At 33.3% G+C, this 11,987-nt stretch overlaps 1 protein-coding gene across 1 annotated transcript; it reads left to right on the top strand.

The window, feature by feature from the left end:
* Positions 1 to 5,022: 5,022 nt before the first annotated feature.
* LOC107002735 (nitrate regulatory gene2 protein-like) lies at positions 5,023 to 10,530 on the top strand. Its single transcript, XM_015200889.2, has 4 exons — positions 5,023 to 6,521; positions 6,691 to 6,896; positions 8,414 to 8,637; positions 9,204 to 10,530. The coding sequence occupies exons 1-4, from the start codon at positions 5,303 to 5,305 to the stop codon at positions 9,949 to 9,951; spliced, it is 2,397 nt and encodes a 798-aa protein (XP_015056375.1). The 5' UTR covers positions 5,023 to 5,302; the 3' UTR covers positions 9,952 to 10,530.
* Positions 10,531 to 11,987: the final 1,457 nt, after the last annotated feature.

Below are 11,987 nucleotides of genomic sequence, written 5' to 3'. Positions count from 1 at the left end.
TTAAGTTTATCATAAACTTATCCTTATCATGGATATGTATTCCCAAGGTGATATGAACTTTTTTGGGATAGAAATGTATCTACTAATGTGACATTAAACATGGTGACCTTTTGGTTGATTTCTCTACGTATAAATAGAGATATCATTCAACATTGTAATATACACTTGAATAAGAAGAAAATTCCTCTTCTTCTATCTACTTCTCTTGCCTTCTTCTCTTTATGATTATATTCTTATGAGCTTTTATAACAAAATAAGATTTATTTTACTTTAATTAGTCATTTGAATAAATTGTAATAGATGATATGTGAATAGAGTTTTATGAGTTTCCACGATATCAAATTCATTTACACAAATAAACAATAAGATGTATTTTAATATAAAAAGTGTGATAAATTAGACATATGAAAAGAACACTGGGTAATAAGATATGAAACTTGTAAAAAATATTAATTCTTAATTCTACGGAAAAAATGATAAATTATCACTTGTTATCATATATTAAAATAGATTCACCAATAATATAAATTATCTACACTATCAGTGTATGTAAAATAAAATAATTTCTTTTGATTATAGATTTCGAATAATAAATTTAAATAAGGTAATTAAATAAGTGTTACAGTTTTGACTATTAAGTGTTACTCTCTCGTTCGTATTAAGTGAACTATTGAAATTTTTTTCATAGTTCAAAATAAGTCAATTATTCAAAATTTAAGAAAATAATATTGAGGTTTTCCATATATATATATATTCTTCATTTAATGAGATTTTTAACTTATTTGTATTTTGTAGGAACTAGTACAAAAATAATAGCAAAAACAATGTTTAATTTATATCCTTAAATGTATTTACTTTTATAAAAATTATATCATATTGCAACACTAGTCTACGTGGAGTAAGACTGTTGGTCAACAAAAAATTGCTAATTGTTCTAAATATATTCAGTGGTAGAATACATAAATTCAACATTCTGATTTCAGACGAGTCAAAGTATAATCTTGATGGATTTGGAATATCAATCATTAGGATTCTAATTAATAATAATATGATTTCTATATTCCCAAGTATTATGTGATTTCACACACTTCATTATTGACTAATGTCAATCCTAAGGAGGAAGAATTTTTTTTAAAAAAAATAAATAAAAATGATAATAACATTTTTAATTTGTTACATGAGAAAAAAGAAAAGGGGAAGGAGAATAAAGAGAACTAATGATATTATTAGAATTTTCACTAAGATAATCACAAATTGAATTACTAAATGTACGAACTAGTGAGAATTGAGGAGTGTTCGTCACCTACTATGTAAATATATAATTTTTTAATCATATACAAATATTATAATTTTTCGCTAAATGAGATGCAGATGAACATTCAATCCCTAATGAGAACTGTATAGCGCGAATTTAGGGATGATAATAGGGTTGGCAACGGAATCGAGACGACTTTAAGGTTGTGCGGGGAGGTGAGGTGAGGGATGCATGACAATAGATAGGTTGTAGTGTTTTTTTTCTTTTTAAACTAATGTGTGGCGGGGTAAGTTGCAAGTTCATGTAATTTTATGCAGATTCAAACTTAATTTTAACTATGTACATGCTTTTAGTGTGATAGAACATTATCTATTAAAATAGTTTTTTAAAGTTACTAAAATATTAAAGACAGTAAATGAAAACGATTCAATCAAAACAAATACAATTTCTTATATGCTTTCCAATTGACCACTAAAATATTTTTTTTTAATTCATTATGTATTAAATAAATATAACTTAATAAAAAATAAATTTTTATTATTGAAATCAAACTTAACTAGAAAAAAAATATCAAAAAAATTATATAATGCTGATTTATATGGGGGCAGAGTGAGACGGATTGAAAATAAAAATAACTTATTATGTAAGACGGAATGGGATGAATTAAACTTTTTTGCGAGTTAAACTCGATCTTTGCCCCGCTCCATTTTCATTCCTTACGCTCACTAAATATGGTTCATGAAAAAAAAAAATGTTGGAATATCCGTTGCATTTTTTACTCAGTAGCATAGATACGTGTTTTGAAAAGTTAGTCCAGTTGAGTCCACGTTCTATTCTGCACACCACAGCCCTTAAAAGCAAAAGCTCACACTTCAAACAAATTGTCAAATGCTCAAGTACTTTCTCTGTTAAAAAAAAAAGAATAACTTAATTTAATTTAAAATAAAATTAAAAAATAAATTATTTAATTTTATAATATTAAACTAAAATTATGTTAAATGTATGAAATTATTTTTTTAATCTTATAAATTAAATACGTTACGTGAAAAATTAAAATTAAAATGTTATCAAAGAAGGAAAAAAAAGTCATTTTTTCAAAACAGATTTAAAGAAAAAAGAAAAGAAAATTGATTCTTTTTTTTTTTTAAAATAGAGAGTATTTTATTACAAATATTTATTTGAAGTTGTGGCACAAAAAGGGGAAAATAATAATAAAAGAAAAGTGCATGCAATGTGTTATGAGCAAAACTAGATAGAGTAGTCCTATCTGGTAAAGTAAAAAGGGAGACCCTCTCTCTTTTGGCTTCTTTCACCTATTCCACAAAAGGCAATTAAGAGCCTGTTTGGCTCAGCTTAAAAGCTGGTCAAACTGACTTAAAAGCTGGTTTTTGACTTATTTAACTGTTTGGCAATACTCAAAATAGCTTATTTTAAGTTAAAAAAAACTTATTTTAAGCCAAAAGTTAAAAGCTGGGGTAGGGGTGCTTTTTTTTTTTTAGCTTATAAGCTGTTTTAAGTTGACCACATTTTTATGCTTTTTCCCTTAATATTTTTATACAATCTCCAAATTACCCATATAACGCTAACATCTCTTTCTTCTATTTTTCCCTTTTCACGTTTGGCATAACAACTTCAGCACTTTTATCCAAACGCATAACTACTTATTTTAAAAATAAGTTTCAGCACTTTCAAAAGTACTTTTTTAAAGCTGCTTTTATTAAGCCCATCCAAACGGGCCCTAACTCTATTTATCACTAAAACACTTCTTTTTATTACCCTCTATCTTTTTTTTTATTTTTAAATAGATATTTATATTAAAATTCGATTAATTTATAGCGTCTCATTAAGAGGTAGAGCTTATTTTCGAATCAAACATAACATTAGTTTTTTCTTTTAATTTTAAAAAAATACATATAACAAGTACTTCTTGTTGCGTGAATGTATTCGGTTGAATAAAAAGTTTTTTGAAAAAGAAATCGTATTTAAAATAATCTTCAAAAATTTCTCCAGCTATAAATTTATTTTACAAAAAAGGTAAAAATATCCTAACATTATATGATGTTAGATAAGTATGTCTTTCCTTAATAGTTCATTTCATAATATTTCTATAGTCAATATTTTAATTCGAAAATACTCTTCTTGTTAATATTTCAATAATAAATATTCCTTTTCTAATAAACATATAGCAATATTTTTTAATAAACACATTATTTTCCAAATATAACTAGAATCACAGAGGACACTTGAAAGTTAGTGTGAATCATCGAATATTACCTTAAAAGACAGATGATAGTTAGATTGATTAAAAAATTGGTCAAACATATTTTTAAGTTAATTTTTACTTTTAGAAATATTTGACAAAAATAAAAATAACTTAAAATAAGTCAAAAAGTAACTTAAAATAAATTAGATTGCGTTTGATAAAATGACTTGAAAATAAATATTAAATAACAAAAGTAAATCTTTCACTACTTTTTATTTTAGGACTTGAAAGTTATTTCATTTTGACTTTTTATTTTTGACTTAAAAACTATTTTTTTAAAGTCAATCCAACGGGCTCTAAACATTTCGAAGTGACCATAGGTGACGTAATATTGTAAAAATTAAATTTTTTTTTAATTAAATTAAAATAAATAAGTAAGAAAAATATATTTTCATTTGTAAGATTGCTTCATCCTTAATCAGAGGTCTTATATTTCAATCTTCAGTATGAAATTTTTTTTCCAGAGTGTTACCCCTTAATAAATTCTATTGTGCTCGATCTAAAAATTTAAATATTCAGTATGAAAAAATCTCGTCCAGAGTGTTACTCCTAAATGAACCCTATTGTGCGCAATCTGAAAATTTTAAGCTTCAGATGAAAAATCCTGTCCAGAGCGTTACCCCTGAATAAATCCTATTGTGAGCGATCTCAAAAATTCAATATTCAGTATGAAAAAATCCCGTCCAGAGCGTTAACCTGAAAGAATCCTATTTTCGTGATCTAAAAATTTTAAATTTTTAGTATGAAAAAATCTCGCCAGAGTGTCACCCCTAAATGAATCCTATCATGCGCGACCAAAATTTATTAATCATCCGTATGAAAAAATCTCGTCCATAGTGTTATCCCTGAATAAACCCTATAGCACACAATCTAAAAAGTTTAAATCTTTAGTATGAAAAAATCTTGTCCAGAGTGTCACCCGAATGAATCCTATCGTGCGTGATCAAAAAAATTTAATCTTATGTATGAAAAAATCCTGTCCATAACGTTTACCCTGAATGAACCCTATCACACGCGATTGAAAAATATTAATCTTCAGTATGAAAAAATCCCGTCCATAGCATTACCCCTTAATGAACCCTATCTCGCGCGGTCTTAAAATTCTAGTCTCTAGTATGGAAAAATCTCGTTCAAAGTATTACCCTGAAGGAATCCCATCGCGCCCAGTCTAAAAGTTTCAATCTTCAGTATGAAAAATTCTATCCAAAGTGTTACCCTGAATGAACCCTATCGTGCACGATCTAACAATGTCAATCTTCAGTATGAAAAAATCCTGTCCAGAGCATTACCCTGAATGAACCATCTCGTGCACGAGCTAAAATTTTCAATCTTTCGTATGGAAAAATTCCATCCACTGTATCGTGTGTGATCTAAAAATTTCAATATTGAATATGAAAAAATCATGTCTAAAGCGTTACACCGAATAAAAAACCCAGAAATTAAGGGAAATTGTATTTACAAGTAGCAATAGGAATAACAATAGCAATAGCAAACAATTTTGTAATAACTTTTTACTTTCCTTTCTCCCTACTATCCAGTGTGCTTTTTCTCTTTGGCAATATACCACTCTGTTTTGCCGGTGCGCCCCCCCTTTTTCACTCTCCTATTTTACAAACACACGACAAATCTCCGAGCTGTCAAAGATTCCATCTTTTATTGTCTCTGTTTCTTCTTCTTCTTCCCCATTTGTTCCTCAAACCTCAAATTCTCACAAACCCCACTTTCATTTTTTTATTAACCAACAATCATTCTCCATCTTGTTTATTTTAATTGAGTAATTAATAATGGGGTGCACCAGTTCCAAGATTGATGATTTGCCGGCGGTTACTCTCTGCCGTGAACGTTGCTCATTCTTGGATGAAGCTATTCACTATCGTTATGCTCTTGCTGAAGCACATCTTGCTTATCTTCACTCACTTAAAACTGTTGGAATCTCTGTTCAGCATTTTTTCAAAGAAAATGTTGAAATTTCTCATTCCCCTGTTTTTGTTAAAGGTGACCCACCACCCCCTGAACCTCCCAAGAAAATGATTCCTCCTCCTGTGGATTCTCATTCTAGTTCTGGTTCACATCTTCATTTTCATTCTGATTCTGATTCTGATGAAGGGTCTGGGACTGATTCTTTACATCATCATCATTTAGATGGTACTTCCGTACCGTTTCATCAGTTTAGTTATGGGGATCATGAAATGCTTGGTTTTGGTGCTTCTTATCCAGTTGGGGGAAATGGGGGTGGGTTTATGCATATGAATTTCATGAGGAACCAAACGACGCCGTCTGTAACCTATGAACAACGGCCGGTGACTGTTCAGATGAGTGAATCCTTTTCTTCTTCTTCTTACTACCCTTATCCTTATGCTACTAACTATCCGGATTATGCCAATTATGGAGGGGGGTTTTATCCCTCATCCACAACGCCGGAAGCGGCGGTGGCCGGGATGTCATTGGCTCCTTCAAGTTCAAAACCACCTCCCCCTCCGCCGTCTCCTCCGAGGAGTTCGCCTTGGGAATTTTTGAATCTTTTTAAGACGCTTGAGAGTTATCCAGTGTACGCACCAAGCAGAGACTCGAGAGAGGTGAGAGAAGAGGAGGGTATACCTGATTTGGAAGATGTGGATTTTGAACATGAGGCTGTTAAGGAAGTTCATGAGGATCAAAGGTTTGTAGATGAGGCTGCAACTGCAAGTGGAAGTTATTCAAAGGCAGTTGAGGAGAATGAGAAGGCAGCTGATTCAGAGTCCATACACCACCACTCAAGCACAAGTTCATCCGTGGAGGATGACCCTATTGAGTATGAGGTACACGTCGTGGATAAGAAAGTGGTTGATGATGAGAATCGGGGAAATGTAGCTGGTTCCAAGGGTCGTAGTTTCAATAGCGATTTTGATGTGGTGAAGGAGATTCAAGTTCAATTTGAGAGAGCTTCTGAATCAGGGAATGAGCTTGCTAAGATGCTTGAAGTTGGGAAACTTCCCCACAATCGTAAGCACGCGACATATCAAGGTATGTCGTTGTGGCCAAGTTTGAATTTTGATGTCTTTTTACTTTGAAAGATTTTGTCTTTATGCTTGTGAGCTTTGACAATTAGCTGCCATTGAGTTTTTGTTGATTAGTGCAAGTATTACAATTAATTTGTTGATCTTTTGACTTTCCATTTCATGGTCATTTTCAGGGATAGTTTCTTCCAAGATGTTGCACGCGATTACCCCTTCCTCGGCTGTACTCTCGCTACCGTCTACTTTAAAGAACGATGCGATTGAGATTGCTGATCATGCCATTTTAGATGTAGAAGGAGATATTAGTTCAAGGGCTAGAAACATTTCTTCCACATTGCAGAAGCTGTACCTCTGGGAGAAGAAACTGTCTGAGGAGGTCAAGGTATTGTTCGATCTATTGATTCACCCTTCTTTGAACGAGTCTTTCAATTTTGGAGGATGGCAGTCACTAATCTTGTTTGTCTGCTAGATATGTAAATGATCTGAGGAATTTAGATTGTTTCTTTGTAGAATGACTGTGTTTCTTAAATCTGCTTTTTTCACATGTCCAGTAAGTTGTAATGAAAATGGAGTTGTTTGGTGCTTGGAAGTTTTAGAACTTCTATAGATGATCCATATTTCTGTGCGCTAATAGAGAATTCTAATGCTGCAAATGTGTACTTTTGATCTTGTAATGTTGCTTCACTTATGTCCAGTAGATACATTGCTTCACTTAAATGCATTCATATCAGCTTAATGGATGTATGTCTTGTGAATTACTATTGTGGTTGATCAGCCAGGGGTGGACCCACGTTTAGCGAAGGGTGTCAAACGACATCGTTTCGTTGAAAAATTTTACCAAATATATATATTAATATTATGTATAAAGATATATATCTATAATAAAAGGACACTACTCGACTAAAATATTCTAATGGCTTGTTGGTTCACCGCTTTTTGGTGTTCAAGGTTGGGGGTTCGAACCTCTCCTAAGCATGATAATTGAATTTTTAACTTTCCTTCTATAAATATTGACACTACTTACTGAAAATTTTGCGTACATGGTCAACAATCTTCTTTTGTGGCACACGTGTACTTTTGATCTTATAATGTTGCTTCACTTATGTCGAGTAGATACGTTGCTTCACTTAAATGCATTCATATCAATTTAATGGATGTATGGCTTGTGAATTACTATTGGGGTTCATTAGCCAGGGGTGGACCGAGCTAAGGGTATCAAACGACATCGTTTCGTTGGAAAATTTTACGATATATATATATATATATATAAAGATATATATATATATATAATAAAATGACACTATTCGACAAAGATAATCTAATGGCTTGTTGGTTCACCGCTTTTTGGTGTTCTAGGTTGGGGGTTCGAACCTCTCCTAAGCACGATAGTTGAATTTTTAACTTACCTTCCATAAAGATTGACACTGCTTCTGGAAATTTTGCGTACATGATCAGCAATCTTCTTTTGTGGCACGTGTTTCTTGCATTTGTCCTAAGAAAGGTGTTACTTACATTTTCCCTTTAAGTTCCAGTTTGTCATTGAGCTCCATCTTTGACAATCTGATCTGTAACTTTCTGAGAGTCTTTCGTTACTTGTTTCTAGGTGTTCTTTTTTTCTTTTTCTTGGTAAAAACAATAGATCGTATCTAGGTGTTCAATCTGATTAGAATGTTGACCTTTTGTCCTCCTTTCTTCTCCTAATGTCATTAGCTGCAATTATTCCTGTGACTTGTATTCTGTTTGACTAGCAAATTAGCATCAGCTCTGCAATTTGCATGAGAGCGATGTATTTCCTTTGCTTCTTGTTATGCGATTGCAGTTTTATGAACCATACATTTTCATGATACTCTATTTGTTCCCCTTGCTGGGTTATTATGTTGTTGCGGTTGTGATTTGCAGGCGGAGGAGAAGATAAGGGTGCTTCATGAAAGGAAAAGTCAAAAGCTGAAGCAATTAATTGAAAAGGGGGCTGATTCTGACAAGATTGACATGACCAGAAAATTGGTTATAAGTCTCTCCTCAAAGATTAGAATTGCAATTCAGGTAGTTGATAAGGTTTCTGAGAAGATAAACAAATTGAGGGATGAAGAGTTGTGGCCACAACTGAACGAACTTATTCAGGGGTATGTATCTGCATTTCTTTTTGGACTTTTGGATGGACAACAAATAGCTTTTCGCATATAAAATTCTTGCTGTGATTGTGAATAACTTTCTGCTCGGTTTTGCTATTCTTAGGTTTCAGTTATACTTGAGAATGAGTTTGAATTTTCCAAGTAAATTTTATTGTTTATTAGGATGTAAGACTACCATTAAATCGAACTGCAGTTTTAGGCTTTATGGAAGATTTTGATTTCTATCTTCTGTCGCTGAACATGTCATGAAAGATCATAATGTAATTTTTACAAGCCAGTGATTTGCTGGTCTCAATTTGAAAGTAAGAGCATGTGTTGTGCACATCCAGACGTGATTCATGATGGCCATTTATGCTGTCGGTAATAAATTGATTCCATTTCCAGGACAGACGAATGCTTAATTGCTGTAGCAGCTGATATATTTCTTGTTCTAGTAGTATTAGTCTAATCACTTCCAAGTTTTGTTGCCAACCTTTTGTTTCTTTCCTGGTGAATGGTGATACATTTATCTATTATTTCCAACTCTCAAGTGTCTCTTGTATGGTTCTTGTATGTAGGTTATGTAGAATGTGGAGATCCATGCTTGAGTGCCATCGCTTCCAATCCGTAGCCATTGGAGAAGCAAAACGGTTAGATGCAATTGCATCTCACAAACACTTCAGTGATGCTCATCTTGAAGCTACTCTGCAACTTGAGCATGAGCTTTTGAACTGGACTTTGAGTTTCTCTTGTTGGGTGACTGCACAGAAGGGCTATGTGAGGGCATTGAACAGTTGGCTTATGAAGTGTCTTCTATATGTACCGGAAGAAACAGACGATGGAATAGCTCCCTTTTCTCCTGGCAGGATTGGTGCTCCCCCTATTTTTGTCATTTGTAATCATTGGTCACAAGCATTTGAAAGGGTCTCGGAAAAAGAGGTGGTTGATTGTATGCGAGATTTTGCTACAAATGTGCTTCAGCTGTGGGAGCGAGATAAGCTGGAATTACGCCAAAAGATGATGGTGAACAAGGATATGGAGCGACAAGTGAAGAACCTGGATAGGGAAGACCAGAAGATACAAAAGGGGATTCATGCACTAGACAAAAGAATCGTTCTGGTTTCTGGAGAGGAAAATAGTCTTTCATTGAATAGGAATGTTGTTTACCAGAGCGAGACTAGCAAAAATAGTAGCTTTCAGGTTGGTCTACAACGCATATTCGAGGCCATGGAAAGGTTTACTGCTAACTCCTTGAAGGTATACGAGGAGCTTTTGCAACGTATCGGGGAGGATAGACTTCCTAGAGAGCCTGAGGCTGTGTCGTAGTATTGCTTTCCCTTTTCGGGGGGACCGGTTATGCTTGTTCTCTAAATTAGGAGTTATAGAGATTGCAGTTTAGGGGACAAAGGGAAACCTTTGCTGTAAAGATAGAGAAACTAAGTTAAACAGCGATATGCCTTTTGAGTCATTGCAACTGAAACTTTTTGCAATGCTGAGATCGGATATTCTTGAACCTTCAATTTTAGCCATCAAATGTTTTAACATGCCAGCTGAAATTTGTTCCGTCTGGTGGAGATGTTTAGATGGTCCTGAAGTCTAGGATCACCAAGCTGGGGTGTCGGAGGCGGGGGTGGGGGAGTGGGATTGACCTCTTCTGGAGCGATGTGAGGACGCTAAGCTGGAATGGTAGGGAATAGAGTTTATGTGAATTGTTCTTTAGAGGCCAATGACACTTCATTTTATAAGAGGTGTTGTGTGTCTGTACAGTGAGACATAGGCCTGTTTAGTGACTGACGCAAGTCATGAAACTGCAGTTGCCTTGGCATTAGGCAAACAGTTGTATTTTGGTTGTTGAATAAGGACATATCTTTTTAAGATTCAAGCAATAACATGTATCTAAAATTATAGATATGTAGACAACATGGTGAATTCCATTGGATAGTAGCCCAATCCTGCTTTAACCATGGAGTTTTAGCAGTCTCCACCCTCTGCCTTAGAGGCCTGCACATAACTGAAGCATCTTAGAAGTCTCCATTACGTAATACACCTTCAAACCTTGACGTTCTAAACTAAGTTCCCTCATGCCTAGTTCAAAATCAAGAGTTCTATTTATCCGAATTTACTTAGGAAAATCATTGCAAAACAAGCTTCCTGGAATCGCAAAGTCACTAAAGCTCTGATCCAAAATAAAGGGTAGGCAACCCCAACTAATAAATCATTAAGTCTGGAATCTAAGGGGTCGTTTGGTAGAGTGTATTAAGAAAAATAATGCATGCATTAGGTGTGTGTATTAGTAATACATTGTTTGATACACTTTTTTTTTATGTCATGTTAGTTATACACTCTATTGTGCATTAAGTTGTGTATTCCTAATATCAATAAATTGTAGGTATTAGACTATTAGTAATACATAGCATTTTAACACTTGCATTAGATTATATAATTACAAAACTACCCTTGTCTTATTATCAATTTGTGATTGACCTACACCGTCGATTCTTTTGTTCATTAACTTCCTACATTGACAACATATTATTTTTTAGCCTTCGTTTTTTCCTTTATTTGACGGCGTATAATCTTTTAGCTACTTAAAACGTTCAATCAACGTATAATAGGCTTTTTGACCTCTTTAGTACATTTTTATTTTTAATATAATGTAAAATTATACATTAATGTCATAAGATGGACAAATATCATTAAAAGTTCAAAAATAATATAATGAAAAACTATTGTTAGCTTCACTGTAGCAACGAGTGATTGTAAATTCATTCTCTTCAGCTAGTTTCTGAATGTCTTTTATGAGTGTTGAAATCATTCATGTGGGCTCCATACTTTGTTCATGCAATTAATTGTAAGGAGTAGTGATTTTGGGCAACATTAACAAGTGATGTTAATAATCTTAAATATAACATTACTTGCTATAATATATTAATATATGTTGGTATTATAGAAATTCATTTTGACCAGCAATATCACACGCATGTTACTAAAATATATCGGTAGTTGAAATTTATTTCGACCAACTTTACATATATATTTTAATATGCGTTGGGATTTATGCAGTTTTTGTTAGGATCGAATTCACGGACACACACTTGATGAATGAAGAACACAAGAACTTTCAAGAGAAAGAGATGAGAGATCTAGATAGAGAAAGAGAAAACCCAATATTTCGTGGTAACACCCCGTAAGTAAACTTCCACGGCGGTGAGGTATATTTATATTAATAAATCAGAGTATTTTTGGTTACAGAGAATAAATAGAGAATACATTTACACCATCAGGCTCCACAACCTAACAATTCTCCCACTTGGAGACTGACTCAGTCATCCAAAAAATACATTCTAAAAAAAAAAAAAATC

The sequence above is a fragment of the Solanum pennellii genome, chromosome 10, assembly GCF_001406875.1.
Source record: "Solanum pennellii chromosome 10, SPENNV200".
NCBI classification, from domain to species: Eukaryota; Viridiplantae; Streptophyta; class Magnoliopsida; order Solanales; family Solanaceae; genus Solanum; species Solanum pennellii.
This window is presented reverse-complemented; position numbering and strand designations above follow the sequence as displayed.

Coding starts and splice junctions, on each gene's coding strand:
- LOC107002735 (XM_015200889.2), top strand. CDS start 5,303: ATGGGGTGCACCAGTTCCAAGATTGATGATTTGCCGGCGGTTACTCTC. Junction 6,897..8,413: donor AACTGTCTGAGGAGGTCAAG/GTATTGTTCGAT, acceptor TGTGATTTGCAG/GCGGAGGAGAAGATAAGGGT. Junction 8,638..9,203: donor CTGAACGAACTTATTCAGGG/GTATGTATCTGC, acceptor TCTTGTATGTAG/GTTATGTAGAATGTGGAGAT.